The sequence below is a fragment of the Micropterus dolomieu genome, linkage group LG18, assembly GCF_021292245.1.
Source record: "Micropterus dolomieu isolate WLL.071019.BEF.003 ecotype Adirondacks linkage group LG18, ASM2129224v1, whole genome shotgun sequence".
Taxonomy (NCBI): domain Eukaryota; kingdom Metazoa; phylum Chordata; class Actinopteri; order Centrarchiformes; family Centrarchidae; genus Micropterus; species Micropterus dolomieu.
The window spans coordinates 18,519,035-18,534,763 of record NC_060167.1 but is presented as its reverse complement, the minus strand read 5'-3'; the positions used below and the strand labels follow the sequence as shown (position 1 = coordinate 18,534,763).

At 39.4% G+C, this 15,729-nt stretch overlaps 2 protein-coding genes across 13 annotated transcripts in view; one reads left to right on the top strand and one right to left on the bottom strand.

The window, feature by feature from the left end:
• The first annotated feature begins 251 nt into the window (after positions 1–251).
• abhd14b (abhydrolase domain containing 14B) lies at positions 252–7,151 on the top strand. Of its 2 annotated transcripts, none has more exons than XM_046028904.1 (4): positions 252–359; positions 2,683–2,897; positions 3,983–4,224; positions 6,150–7,151. In XM_046028904.1, exons 2-4 carry the CDS (start codon positions 2,684–2,686, stop codon positions 6,327–6,329), a joined length of 636 nt encoding a protein of 211 aa, XP_045884860.1. In that variant the 5' UTR covers positions 252–359; position 2,683; the 3' UTR covers positions 6,330–7,151. The 2 variants fall into 2 exon arrangements, with proteins under 2 accessions (XP_045884860.1, XP_045884861.1); XM_046028905.1 differs by lacking the exon at positions 6,150–7,151 and adding an exon at positions 4,309–6,136.
• A 1,510-nt stretch (positions 7,152–8,661) lies between these two features.
• cacna2d2a (calcium channel, voltage-dependent, alpha 2/delta subunit 2a) overlaps positions 8,662–15,729 on the bottom strand; it is a 191,542-nt gene continuing 184,474 nt past the window's right edge. For all 11 annotated transcript variants that reach the window (XM_046028893.1, XM_046028895.1, XM_046028899.1 and 8 more), the window contains 11 exons: positions 15,554–15,652; positions 15,268–15,359; positions 15,141–15,188; positions 14,947–15,018; positions 14,710–14,862; positions 14,508–14,560; positions 14,309–14,364; positions 13,481–13,604; positions 13,082–13,191; positions 12,749–12,831; positions 8,662–11,272 (listed from right to left, as the gene is read on the bottom strand). In XM_046028893.1, coding sequence (XP_045884849.1) covers positions 11,150–11,272; positions 12,749–12,831; positions 13,082–13,191; positions 13,481–13,604; positions 14,309–14,364; positions 14,508–14,560; positions 14,710–14,862; positions 14,947–15,018; positions 15,141–15,188; positions 15,268–15,359; positions 15,554–15,652 — 1,013 coding nt within the window. In that variant the 3' untranslated portion in view covers positions 8,662–11,149. The remainder of the gene's footprint in view (positions 11,273–12,748; positions 12,832–13,081; positions 13,192–13,480; positions 13,605–14,308; positions 14,365–14,507; positions 14,561–14,709; positions 14,863–14,946; positions 15,019–15,140; positions 15,189–15,267; positions 15,360–15,553; positions 15,653–15,729) is intronic.

Sequence of the window (15,729 nt, the reverse complement as noted above, 5' to 3'; positions counted from 1 at the left end):
CCCCAAAACACAGCAAATCAATATATGTCCATTAATCATTAATGAAGACTGGCACATCAGTCCTTGTTCATGTACTTTTTCATGACACTCAAATATCCACTCTGACAATGGTATACCTGACGATTAAACCAAATATTCCGCATAAAAAGACTTTTTGCTGCTATAATAAAAGCCATTCCCTTTACAAACGCTAGACGTCAGTAGAACAATTTCCAGAGGTTTTTTATTTATTTATTTATTTTTAACTTTTCTTTCTTCCTGTTTTCCGGGTAATGAAGTGAAACTACAGCTGCTTCGAGACTAAGCTGTCCTGCTTTATTTTGCAAGTTTATCACCGGTTCTTTGTTGGAGGCTGTCAGGTAAGAAGAAGAGGCAGATGTTTTCTCATCGTGTTTGTGATTGAGAGCAAATGTTTTGAGCGCGAGCTCGATATTACAAATAAAATGATCTAATGTGGACTTTGGTCAGACTGTTAAACCTGCCAGCTGTGCACAAACTCTTAATTTACTCTGACACTGAACTGGACAACACGTCTCTGAGTTGAATCCTGTTGACAACAACATACAGGTCCGTTATTTAAACGCGCGGGGAATTTGGAAAAATTAACAGCAACGTCGTGCTAAACGGGTTAGAGTAAGTCTAATCCAATAAATGTCTCTGTGGAGCAGCTTACAATGTTTAACTTGTTGAAACGGTGCCAGAGGGGTGTGGATTTCATATGCTGCTGCAACATTTGAGGCTGTTGTTTTTGTTTGCCATGCATAGGTGCTCTTCTGAACTAAACTGAAGGGAAAAACTCTCGAGCAGCTCCCACCTGATCCTTTTGGATAAAAGCTTTAAAAGCTTTTGTAGTAAAGTTGCCTACTGTACTTTTAAGTACAATTTTAAAGTACTTGAATTTACCTGAGTATTTCCATTTTGTGCTACTTTCTGTAAGAGGGATGTACTTATTCAATATCCAACAGGATAACACTTTTCTTTAACTCCCCCTATTTAGCATTTACAAGCGTTATACAAACATTTAATAAAAGTTTATAACTAATGGTGGTAGAAGATCTTTTACTTAAGTAAAAGTAGTAATACCACAGTGTAGAAATACTCTGTAACAAGTAAAATTAGAATAATCAGAATAATGTTTATTATAATATTTTAGATTATTATATTTATTGATGCATTAATATGGTCATCACTGTAATGCTGCAGCTGGTAAAGGTGGAGCTGATTTTAATTAGTTAATAAACTGCTGGTTAGCTTTTCCCCCTCAGGGATCAGTAAAGTCTTAATCCATAATAATACATTACACTTTACTTGTTGATTATATTTTTGTATTATGAATTTGAATCTGCAAAGTAACTAGTAACTTACATTATTAAATCAAGTGGATTTAAAAGTACAATATTTACATTTAAAGTACAGTTTATAGTTTGTTGTTAGTAAAGTACTAATACCTCAAAATTGTATTTAAGTTCAGTCCTTGAGTAAATGTTCTTTCTTGTAGTTCAAGTTTCTTCCACCACTGTTTATAACGCATGATTATGTAGTTGTTTGCAGCTATAAGAACATTTCAACTATTTATTAATGTACAGTATTTGTTAGTGATTAAACCTTCTCCTATAAGGACAGATTTAATATTGTTACAACTATTTCTTTTTAATATTTTCATTTATTATCTGTTTATACAGCAGCCTTTACTGACAGGAGGGGTTATGGTTGTTACAATAATAAACACTTATAGCTGCTTACAACCACTTTATAATGGGTTATAAACCATTTGTTAAATATTTAGATACTGCTTATTATGCTAACTATGGGGATTTATAGTAAAGTGTTGCCTTCAATAACAGACAGTTATTTTATACAAAACCTATGATGAGCTTATAAAATACAGTTCACATCTACCAGATAGTATATAAATTAAAATTAGCTCCACATCCACTAGCTGTTACATTAGATGCTGCTGATTAATGCATCACTGTGACTAATAATCCAGTATACATAGATAGTAATGTAATACTGATGGGAGCTATTTTTTCTGCAAAACAAGGACTTTCACTTTAAGTACATTTTACTGCTAATACTTCTGTACTTTTACAGAAGGCATCTGAAGGCCACCACTGTCACGGGACAACCACATGCTGCATCCTGCACCATAAAATTGCGTTTTGTTAATATTACATGTTATGTACTTTATTTTAGAGTTACATCTATTTTTATTATTAATTAATTCATCAACAATTTTTTGATTAGTTGTTTAGTATATAAAACATCAGAAATAGTGAAAAGTGCACTTTTTTTAAACAGTCCAAAATCCATATTCATGTATAATTCAAACTACAATAATATAAATTTGAAAAAAGCAGCAAATCCTCACATTGAGAAACTGGAACAAGAGAGTGTTTGTCAAAATGATTTATTGATTATTAAAATTGTTGACAATTTATCTTATGTTGATTGACTAATCGATTGAGAGGGTGTCTTGTGCTGTTCAGCTTGTGAAGCCCTCTCAGGCACAAATCTTCAGCGCTTCATTTTGTGTGGCCACAGTGGCGGAAGAAGTGTTAAGATCTAACCACACCATAATAATAATCAACTACAAGTAAAAGTACATTTAGAATTTAACTTAAGTAAAAGTATTTAAGGCGATGGTTTTGTGTGTTAAAGTGTCGTCTGATTTCTGTTCAGGATGTCAGTTGTTAAGATGACTGAGGGGAGTGTGCAGGTGGAGAGCTGCAAGGCGCCACTGTTCTACAGACAAAGTGAACCGGCCACAGGGGAAGTGAGGATGTCGGTTTTACTTCTTCACGGCATCAGGTTCTCATCAGAAAACTGGCTCAGCATCGGCACTCTGGACACTCTGGCCAAAGCAGGCTGCCGTGCGGTCGCCATCGACCTGCCAGGTGAGTCTAATGGGAACATGCTTGATTTTTTTCACTACTTCACACAAGTCTGGAGCACCAACCGGACAAAAAAAGGCCCTAAGAGCCCCAGGTTCACTGTGACTGGTCTTTGGTGAGTTGATTACTTGCAGATCTAAAACTTAATTTGTACCAGTAAACTATAATATCAACCATATTATTACATAATATTGTGGCCCTGTCTTTTAGAGGTGCTCTGTGTCGAAATCTAGTTCTAACAATGTCATTCCTTTAGTTTATATTGTACTCACATCATGCATTTTCCCAAAGAAAGCTCTGCTTCATCAAATTAACACAAACTAACTGATATTCTGACGTTACAGGAAGGGGGCAATAAAAGCAAAGAGTTGTCTTTACACACTAATCCATGATGGTAGTTTTATACATGTATAAAACTACCATCATGGATTAGTTTGTTGTTTGACACTGTTAAATCACCCCTCTGTAATCTGTGAGGGACAAAATAATTAATGAAAGAGTGGCACGGCAGTAAAGTACATTACACAGTTGGTTACTGTAATGATGACTGACTTGATGAATGAGTTCTGAGTTATAAGGAGAACTGTTTTTCTGACTTCCAAGCGGATTTATGGATGTTTATTCGCGATGGACATAGGAGGTAATGTTATCCTTGGGCAATGAAAGTCACACTGTACTTAAAAATATGTGTATAATGTCTGTTTGACTGAGTTGTGACCCCAATAGGGAGTCTTATTTTTGATGCAATTTGGGGCAACTGGGCACTAAGGGTTTTAAAGTACCTTAATTGCCTCTATGAGCTGTGTGTCACCGTCACTGCTGCTGGCGGTGTTGGTAAGTGGGCCAAATCAGCAGCCAAACTACAATAACTTCCTGTTGTTTTCAGAACACCTGCAAGCACCTGTCCCTTTCACCTAAGGCAGCATCTTTATTTCCCCTGCTGCGTCTCACAGTTTGAAAACCTCTGATGAAAACGTTCTGGTGTCCAACAAATATGAAGAATGATGAATATCGTAGCTCTCAAGCATGAGAACATACCTTTGCTCATGTCCACACCTGCTGCCCCCTCTCTTTCCATCTGTCCACAGGACTTGGCCGGTCTAAATCAGCCGAGGCCCCGGCAGCAGTTGGAGAACTGGCCCCTGCAGGTTTCCTAAAAGAGGTGTGTGAACGGCTGAGCCTGAGCCCGGTGGTGGTGATCAGCCCGTCCCTCAGTGGGATGTACTCCCTCCCATTCCTCCTCCAGCACCAGGCTCTGATACGAGCCTACATCCCTGTAGCTCCCATCTGCACCGACAAATTCACAGCAGAGCAATACCAGAGTGTGAAGGTACAGTCTGATATCCCTCTTCTTTATATTACTTTGTAGTTGCCTGTCCTGCAAAACTTTTTTCTCCTCACTTTCTCTTTAAAGGATAACTTCAACACAACCGTGAATGTGAACTCCATTTTCCAGCACCTTCTTCCCTGAGGATTTTTATTTTATACATGTGACCATGAGAGGAGCAGATATCATGTGACTTTATACTTTCACAAACGCCACTGGCTTTCATCCAGCTGCCAACTATTTCAAAATAAAATGCTTTAGATGGCAAACCAAGTTGAAGGTACATTATCCGTGAAGGAGAGGGGAAACAGTGACAATGATACCAAAGTGGGCTGTTTATAGCATGTATAAATACATACAGAAAAACAGATAAAAGGCATGTGGTGAAAGGTAACTTGAATCAACTGCATTTATTTGACAGCTATTAGTTTCTTTGCAGGTTTTAGATATATCTAAGTGGTTCAAATTAGCTCCATCTTGACATAGTGCAACTTAAAACCTAAATTCTGCTTACGCGTTAAGGCATCAGTAATTATGATGCAATTATAAAATAGTAAAACACTCATTGGCCATTTTTAATGGGAGCTTTTACTTTTTATACACGTTACGTTTTTACAAGTGAAAGTATTACTCAGCCAGTGAAAATAGTCGCATAATGTCTTCTGTGGCTCTGGAGGAGCTTTCAAAAGGCTCAGAAAATAACCCTGATGACGACTTAGTGATGCCATCTTGGTTTGGTTTATAACAGAAAGGCTGTGTCTTAAATCACCCACTACTCACTATATAGTGGACTATATAGTGAGCTCGCCATTTTGTAGTGCTGTCCAAATGTATAGTGAGAATTTTACCCTATATAGTGGACTCAAAATATCCCAGAATGCCTTTTTCAAAAGTAGTGTACAACTGATGGTCACTAACCGATCTGTATGTACCATCATGTATTACGCTGATAGACAAAACATTCCACCAACTGATTGTCCGACAGCTATGACGTAATTAACGGCACAGACATAATGATCGGAGTAGTGTCCGAAAGTGTTGTTTTCATTTTGCGGGTGAGCTCACTATATAGTCCTCTACATACAATTCACTAGCTAGGGAGTAGAGAGTAGTGAATGAGTGGTTATTTTGGACACAGTCAAAGCCTTTCATTACAAACTGTAGACAAAAAGATGCTACTGAGTAGTATTTTGGAAATTGTAGGTTCCAACTTTTTTCGAAATGTGATGTCCAAACTCACCAGAAGGCTGAAGTGTTTATATCTCTTACAAATGGCCACTCGAAGGTGGGGTGACAGGTGGGTCACCTGGGGGTGTGTGTAACTGGGTGCAATAATAGTTTAACTATGGGGATGATAACGCACAATTTCTTTTGACTGTTTTTGAACATTCGACAAACACACTGGATTCTGATGAAGTATGTTAAAAGTCAGGATAATTCGGCCTCAATTGCTTCCTTTTGCTTCTCTGTTTAATCTGTATTTTGAAAGTCCTCCAACTTTATGTAAATGCCAAACTAAACCACTGGAGTACCTTTTTAATGCAGGACTTTTACTTTGTAATGGAGTATAATTATATTGGTGCATTGTGACTTTTATTTCAGTGACGACTTTTTCCATAGCTAATGTGATGTGAATATTATTATTATACCATTAAGGCCTGCTAGACTAGTCTGTTCCTACCCTTTTATTTATTCTCATTGACATGAAGACACATAAATGAGTCACACTTAAGAAAAATGAAAAGCTTGCTTTTTATCTTTTTATAAGACCTGTTTGAATGTTTTTTTAAACTTGAGGTAAAATACAGGACACCCACAAAATCCCATTAGCTACGGGTTTGAATTTAAAAACAGATTTTTTTTTTTTTAAAGCCAGAAAGGATCTCTTTGTCTTCATGTGAAGCTTTTGTGTCCCGCCTCTTCTCCAGGTCCCATCACTCATCGTTTACGGTGACCAGGACACTCAGCTCGGAGAATTGTCTCTCGGCAACCTGAGCAATCTCGCCAATCACAGCGTGGTGGTGATGAAAGGAGCAGGTCACCCCTGTTACCTGGATGACCCGGACACTTGGCACAAGGCTCTCACGGATTTCCTCAATACGCTGTGAAGCTCTGAGATTCTCAACAATCAGCCACACATAAACACACTGTTCATTCATGAGAAATTTTGGCCACACACATCCTCCTGCATGACCTGATTTTGACTTTTTTAAGTCTCAGTAATGAAACTGGAAATCAAGACTTTTCTAGTTATGAGGAGATGAGGCTTGAAGTAAGACATTATGATAAATATGCTTTTCACATCGCTGTCAAAAGGTAACAAAATCCACCTACCAGCACCTTTAAAACAAACTAACTAACAAGTTATATTTGGTATGTTTAATTAGTTTGTTTGTTGGCTGGGACCAATAAGTTCCTGGAGTTTTTGTTAGTTTGGCACCCCCAGCTAAACGCAATTTGTTGGTTCTTGCACAAGTTAAACAAAAGTGTTAATAGTAAGTTATATGCTGTATTCTGACTTGTAAAGAGCGTGTCCAAGTGGTAATTACGACTCGTCACTCTTACAGAAGTGCCTGAAAACAAAAGAAACACGGATGCTGCACATGATGACGTGAATGCTCGTTAAGTTGTGAATCTTTCCTGTCTCTACCTTCCATCCCATATGGCATGAACACGGCATTTGAGATGCTGATTGGCAGATTTTGTTCCCTCTGGACAGAGCCAGGCTAGCGCTTTCCGCGATTTCCTGTCTTTGTAATAAGCTAAGTTAGCCGGCTGCTGGCGGGATTCACATTTCGGTTATTTTCAGGAAAGCAAAATCAATTGTGTCATCTCCGACAGAAAGTATATATCTCAAGATGTCTCATTTTCTTTTATACCATAAAAACTAATACTGTGTATTATAATTAATAATAAAGTTCCGATTGTGAGTTTATTGTTCTTTTCATATATTTTATATTGAATTAAATGAATCTCCACCTGTGTCTGACAAAACAAAACACCAGACGCTGAAATGAAGTGAAAAATATGAACATTATTTAATAACTGATTCTCTGTAATAAACAATTTGAAAATATTTTACAAGGAGTCACAGACACAATATTTTACAAATTTTGCCCTCTTCTTTTTTCTTTTTTTTTAAGCTTCATCTGTACAAAAGAATGGAGCGACATGGACCAGTGCCCAGAAAAGAAGGAGCTAAATCTTCCACGCACACCAACATTCACACTCACACACGTACAAGAAATAAAACAAAGTAAAAATAAATTGAAAACATTTCGACTTCAGATCTCAAACTTATCAACAGTGCTGTATTCCTATATAGATTTTTTTAAACTTCACTTAAAATTCGACTGATTTTATTCATTTTTTTTCTCTAAATGTTGCTGTTATTTTTTTCACACACTTGTCAGACATGGTCACATAGCACCAGACTACAGACTACAGAATCACATACACACGTGTCTTTCCCACGGAGACGCACCAACACGGATGCAGCGAGGGTCTGGGGAAGGGGGCAAGAGGCTTTATGAAAACCATCCCCTACTTATTTTAGGGTCGTGTCCTAAAGCTGACCCCTCCCTCTCATCCCCAAGCTGGTCCAATTTTCTATTTTTTTTATTTTATTTTATTTTATTTTATTTTTTTGGCAAAACCACAGAAATCAGATGTGTGTCCCTCTAGAAGATTTTTTCCGTTGGGATTCACACACAGACGTCACCACGTGATTCCTCCATGACCTTCGCTTTGACAGGCCCGTGCTGCTCTGTGGAGACCCACTCCCTGAGCTTGCCTCTGACATTCCACCCGCTCACCAAAAGAAAAACCACCTGGGAAGTGACGTCCTTGGCTTACTTTTGCCCGGTGCTTGACATCTCCCAGCTGGGCATGAATAAGTGTCATTACATGTTTGCTTATAGGTGTATGTGTCTGTGTGCGCGTGCGTTCTGCATAATGTCTCGGTGCAGGTGCACAAACTGTAGGCCTACATATTTAAGTTTATGTGTGAGACTGTATGCATACAGAGCCAGGAAAAGAGAGGAAGTTGCAGGGGGTACATTTCCACAGGCACGTGTAGCGCTCATTTACAGACAGTGGAAATACTGTAGGGATATACAGACAGAACTAATGGCACAGGACAGAGACAAACAAATGCCAGAAAAGTAAATCTGCATCCGGCATCAGATGACCTGGCCAGTAATCAACACTGAAAGGAGCCGAACGGGAAATACATGCCTTTAAATTGAATTTTTTTTCATTTTCAGAGTCAGATTTGTTTGGAGCCGCACTGCAGTTACTGTGCCGGCATGTTTGTCACATCAAATAGTACCAACAACTGTACAGAGTGTGTAGTTAAGGTTCAAATCGACGCGTGAGTCGTCCCACCTGAGCGATACAGTGAGGTCTGGGTGGGTGTGAACATCAAAAAAGGTCAGAGGCTTTTGAAAGTTTTAAACTCCCACCTGCTTTCAAGCATTTTAAAATCGAACAGGCATCAATCAATCAAAGCAAATCATTCCAAGACGTACAAATACTCAAATTAGAGCTCACTACACTTACTGCAGAACACCAAGAAAACTCAGTGGGAGTGAATATTTTGGAGGATCTATTTGTGAGAGTAGATGATGGCGGGGGACATATGAGAGCTCCGTAACACTAAGGCATTTAGAGAGGCTTTGTAACTATGTTGCATTTGAAGCGGAAACACTGATAAACTACACATTCTTTCGGACACCTCTGCTCCCTTTGATTAATATTTAGGCAGACTGATGATGGATTCTTTTTGTTTCAGTAAAATCCCTTTTTTTCTCTCTACAACACTGGATTTTGTCCACTGCAAAGCAACAGGAACCCCCCCCACACACACTATGCTACACAACTGTCATCCCTCATACACTCCACAACTCATTTAAAAAGACATTCCCTTTGAGGGGTTTTAAACTAAAATTAACACACACACACACACACACACACACACACACACACACACACACACACACACACATCAAACAAACAAACACATACGATTCAGGCAGATCTGTAGCGGTCAGGTGGCCCTAAAAACACTCTATGGCCAGGTAAGTCGCTGTATACTGATAGTGTATCGTAGCTCTATACATGGCTTTGTAAAGGAACGGTATAGTAACTTCATACAATGGCAGTCAGGTGGCTCTGGAGTGGGTACAGCAACCACAGCCGAGAGGGCAAATACATTAAGCTAGAGCGCCTTGGCTCTGTGTAAAGCTATTTCTATAGCCAACAGATTCAGTCTCACGGGCTCCTGTGTTATCCAAAGCCTCAAAGATAGCTGCTTTATAAAGGTACTATACAGTAGCTCTACTCTTATACAGCCGATGTGGTCCAAAACAAAGTGCATCAAGGCACTATGAAACAGAGCGGCTCCTAAACATGGGAGTCTAAATGACTTTTCACACATCGTAATGATCAAATGATGAACTGTGACAGATTACAACCAGACTACTACTGTACGTGATCACCATATTTAGTTGCCTCTTCTGCACTTTTGTTGGAGATGTTGATAAGCCCCTATCCCCCAGCAGCGAATGGTTTTGAAGTTTGAACAGCATCAGTCAAAGGTAATACAAGCCCTCCACCCCCCACAAAAAAAAAGAAGAAAATACCCCACCTAGAACTACTATGAGACGGTCATGAGGCAGAGATCTTGGTATGTCTGTTATGTGAACAGAAGTAAAGCACATAATACATATCGTGATTAGGTTACTGGAGAAGCCTCATGAGGATTGGCAGAGGTGAGCTTTTGCAATCAGAGAGCACAGAGGTTTCTTTTTTTTAACATCAGTCCAAACAGGAGGTCAGAATGGTCGATTGATCATAAAGGAGAATACTACACAACATCAACAATGCTCCAAAGCCGCAGTAACCGAACACTGATTCATATTTCACAGCTGTCACTAACGTGTGAGCCAGACAGCACTAGCCTTTAATAGGGAATATAAGAGAAAAGTACTTCAAGAAATGCGATTATCATCATGTAATTACAATAATCCCCAGTAGACGTCTTTTAAAAGCATTAATCTGTAATTATGCGCTGCACAAAATGAATCAGCTTTCAGTTTCTGAGTGTCTCCTCTTCCTCTCATGGTTTTCCCTAAATTCTAAATCAGAAGCAGTTTCCTCTTCGTGTTTGGCTATAAAAATAAGACCACATGAAAGTCTATCTCATTTTGGCAAGTAGATATAGTGCATAAATGAATTCATGTCTTTTTAAGTTAACACCTAACGACTTCCTTTTCAAATTAACAACCAAAAAGTACTGTATGTTTAGATTACTCATCACTTTTAGTTTAGCAGTTTATACTTGACATTTTGTATACTTGACAGTCCTTTTTTTTTTTCTTTTTTTTTTCTGTTATTTTCTTTTATGGTGGCTTTAACTGGCTGAATGGTCCGCGGCCTCTTACGAGAGGTGAGTGACATAGCGGTGTGATGGAAGAGAGAAGAAGGAGGAGAAGTCCCACCGTCTGTCTGACAAACAGAGGCGTTGGCGGACAGACGACCTCAGCTCTCCAGTCTGTGTGAGGCGGGAGGTCTTTGTGGAGAACGTTGATCTGTCCTCTTTCCTCTTCCTTCTCTGTTTGGTTGGAGGTGGGTGGCTGGGCGGGGTAGGGGGGGGGAGCGGGAGTCGGATGATCCAGGTGGTCCACCCACTCTTCCTGCAGATGAAGAATAACTGGCTGAGGACACAAACGTCCGGCAGTTGTCACTAAGCGACACGGACTGAAGCGAGCTGGTTAGCGGGGCACTCAGGGCTTCCAACTTGCTGTGATGGCAAGTCCCATTATTACCTATGACTATATCAGGGAGAGGGGCTTAGGGGCGTGGAGGTTGGGTCAGACGGGTTTAGGTCGGGAAACAAGCTTGGGAGCAGAAGTGGAGGAAAATGGAATTAATGTAGAAGAGAGTGAATGTGGGGGCTGAAGGCCGGATACAGCAGAAGTAGCTGAATGAGCAGTAAGGTGTAGAGGGACGGACGGAAGGAGTATCCTCGTCCACAGTCTGACGTGTTCTCCTGCAGAGGGAAAACCGTAGCTTTAAGCTCTGAGGTTTTTTATTACTGCATGCTGATGGAAAACATTTTTTCATTCCATATGTTTTGCTACATACAGTTTGTCAACTATATCTAAACTAAATATATTAAACACTTTTGTTTCATTCTCTGTCCATCCACATGCTCAAGCTTTTGGTTTAGAAAGAAACTGCTCAGAAGAAAGTGGACATCATCTCTCCAGTTCACACTTGAGGTGTGGACTGTTTAAGTTAACAGCTCGACACTTTTATTCGCTATCTTGCTGAGAGTTAGATTAGATAGATTAATACCACTCTCATATGTGTGATCAATTTAGCTTAGCAGTCTGGAAACAGTTAACATGGCTCTGTCTAAAGGTAACAAAATCCACCAACCACCCAACCTAAAGCTCCCTAATTAACATGTGAAATCTCATTTGTTTAATCTGTGCAAAAAACAAAGTAAAAACGACAACTCGCAGTTTTAATTGGGGTTAAACCTATGGGCTGAACTATGGCTGAGTCCAAAATCACTCCCTTGTTCACTCATTCACTACTCCTTAAATAAAAAAATAAACGATTATTATTAATCGATTTCAAAAACTTACTTACTGTATCAGCAACTGTAATTTTAGTATCCATACAATGCGGAGTTTGCTTACTGGGATTGTTACTAAAAAGAAGTGAACATATAACTCTACATGCACCACATAGTGGAGACATTTACACACCAATAAATAATAATGACAAAATAAATGGCGGCCAGTAAATATATAGCACTATGTAGAATATTGTGAGTGATTTCGGACACAGACAATCGTGACTTCCTGGAGTCTTTTTTGGTTGCAACCTCACTGCGACAACAAGACTCGAGAGTGGCATCAATCTCCTCATCTAATTCTCGACAATAAAGCGAATGAGCGATTTCCCAACATGTCGAACAGTTGTCATAAACATCACAGCGTGTGACTAAAAGTAGAGCTGTCTGATAATGCTGGAACTTTCATGATGATGTTAGTAAGGCTAGTGTCAGTATCACAATATAGCTAATGTTTGTAAAATCACATAAAATAATTGGCCTGATTTTCCAAGTAATGAACTGTGTTTAACTGTTACATTACATGAAATCAAACTCTTTATGTTTCAGTCAAACTTGTTTTCTGGTTTTAATTACAGCTTGCTGTAGAAACATTGATTTAGACGGGATGACAACATTATAATATTACAGCATCACAATATGATTTTGTTGAAAGCAGATTAATGATACTCATCACCCAGCCAGACCTGTATGCGTGAATCATTTCTGACTTGGAAAAATGTGAACCTATCCCAACACTTGTGTCCTATTTGCTATCCTTACCTCACTTGTTTTATCAGAATCTATTCGATGAACATTATAGTTACCGATAATTACATTTTTTATATAATTACATTTTTAGTTATTTGAATAACTTTGCCTATTGATATCTGAAAATCTTACAGAGACGTTGTTGTCAAAGCAGGTGGAGGGCCCTTTTCGATAGCGTGCCACAGTCATTTCTTCACATGGATTTTCTTCCTTGTCTGAAAATTTACTGAATTAAGGAATTTTAAATTCTTTTGGATGTCTGCTTTTTTTTCAGTGTTTCACCACCCACATGCACACCCCCCTCCCCACACACACACACACCATCATAAAAAATAACCTTGAATAACATAATGAATTTTGAAACACCGTGTTTCCACAGGTATGTTTGATCAGGAGATAGAGTCAAGCGATTAGAGATTGTGTCTTGTTCTTTGCCAGCTGGTGTACAATGTAGAACAAGGATACACTCCTCCTCCTCCTGGGACAGCTTCTCTATCTCGCAGGTGTTGCATGGGATCTTCTCTGCCACCACAAACAGCAAATTGGTGTTGTTTATCCTCTTGGCATGAAACAGCCTGCAGAGAGAGAGACAACTCTGTCAACAACCCCCCTCTGCTCGCTTACATCACAGGCTCATTTACTAATGGATCAGCGAGATTCATGAGACAAGTTTTATAAGGCTCATTTAACCAAAGATATGACCGTTTCATTAAAGCGGATACGGTTTAATCATCAGCAGAGTTTATTAGCTCCAACAGAAAGATGAATCTGTCTCGCTAACTGTGCCCCTGTCACATTACAATTCTTTGTGGTGTGTATGTGTGAGCACATATTGGTGTGTGTATTTTCACCATGTGTACAGACCTGGAGCAGTTGCCACAGTCTTGCAGTATGTTGTAGGAACTGCTGAGATTACTTAAGTAGAACTGGGTCTGGATCATTACACAACTCCGCTCTTTTAAGTCGAATCCTTCTGCATCCACCTCATCTGCAGCATCATCAGAGCAAAAGGACATGAGTGTAACACGTGTCAGTTCAATTGATTTAAAAGATCTGATTCTAAAAATGGGATTACAAAGATGTACGTCTACACTCGGCCTGGAAAAAGCTGGAAAATCTCTCTCCTTCATCATTTCCTCACATTGTTTATGTTTACAGTTTGAGGCCGAGGATGGAAAAGTGGAACAACTAACAAATTTCCCAAGAGACCGTAGCACTTTAAACAACGATACATATCTCATTTAACCATTAGTGCACTTTAAGAGTCTTGGCTCATAACTCCATTTTAATTTGAAGTGCTCAGAAATAGTTCGGGAAATCATATTACTTTCCACTGTAACTCCGCCTTAAACAACAAACTGTTGTTACATTTCTAATTGCTTAAGTATTAAAAAAACAAGTTACAAGGTGTTAATTAGTGACCTTAGAGGTGCTAGTAGGTGTATTTTTTAATTTTGGAGAGACCCAGGCTAGCTGTATCCCCCTGTGCTAAGCTAGGCTACACGCCTCCTTGCTTTAGCTTCATAAAAACACACATGACATGAGAGTAGTATCGAGCTTCTCATCTAACTCTTGGCAAAAAATCAAATGGGCGTATTTCCCAAAATGTTTCGGTTCCTTTAAACTTAACATGCAGACATGTAAAACACCAAGATAATATTAATTTAATGATTGTGTCTTTTTTGCACCCACCTGTGACAAACCAACTGTGATAAGCCAGTCCATATATAAACTGCTGAAACAAGGACCTGCAAGACAGGAGATGTGAATAAGGGGTTTAGGAATAAGTTAGAATAATGTTTTTTGCGTGTACTAGGAGTATTCACCAAATCTCTTTCTTCAGGTTTAGTATGTGTGTACTGAATGAACATTCGAGCTTGAGGACTCTCACCATGCAGCTGCTGATGTCCACCACGCTAGGTTTAGAAAATCTGCAATTGTGGGCTGCAGATTCAGACGAAAAGAGAAAAATATTTACTTCATATCGGTCATATCTTTCTGTATGCCATTAATTCAGATCATTATCATCCAGTCTACTGTTTTAATTTATTAAATCTCATCCTCTCCCTGGTGTTGGAAGTTTTTGTTCTTACCACGAAGACTCCTCTGGGTGCAGCTCCAGCTTCACTGTTGGGCACCCGTTCGCACACAGACTGGTAGTCAAATGACTGCTTGCGGTTGTAGAAGGAATTGTTGTAGAGGGCGTACATCAAGAAGGGATCGACCTCACTGAAGAACATGCCCACCTGTGGAGAACAAGAATCACTGGTCAAGCTGAGTGTAAAGAAGAGTAAGAAATCATGGTCATTGTGAAAATGTGTTAACTTTGCCTTGTTCCAGTCATCCTTCTGATTAGACATGATTAGGAATCCACCGTCATCTATTAAATAACACAGGAGGTCCTACACACAGAACAGGCAAACATGGGCTGTTAATTAGAAACACAAAATGTACAGTGCTAATTTATGATACATGATGCTGAGCTGAATACGGAAGCTCATTAAAAATCTGCAGAAATGCATACCTCACTGTTGGCTTCGCAGTCCATTTCACAGCCCCTGTTTGGTCCACACTGCCACAGAGAAAAAACAAAGTTAGCAGCTGAACATCTTGGAAATACTACTCAAGACTTAAGCTTTTAAACAATATACCGTATTTTGTCCTTGACGGTTGTCTGTATGGTTGCTGGCAAGAATCTTGAACTTATCCGTCCAGGCTTCGAGGTCTAGTTTCACTCCAACCACTGAGAGGAAAAGATTCATTAAGAAAGATTCAAAAGACAAATGCACATAAGAGGCCCCACAAATAGATGCAGAGTGCGGATATTTACACAATGTAACAAGAAATACAAACACAATCTGAACCTTGCTCTGAAACAATTTCTTCACCCTCTATCATCATAAAGACGACTACCTCCTCTTTCAGATCTAAACCCACCTGCAGGTTTGATGGTCTTCCCTCCCACTGTGATCTCCACCGCCGTGCTGACCAGGATTCCTATGGTGTCGTTCTCTGGGTTCAGAAGGTCGTCCCTGGCTTGAAGAGGGAAACAAATAGAGAAACAAGCCGGGGGGGGGGGGGGGGGGGGGTTAAAAAAGAACCACAAAACATAA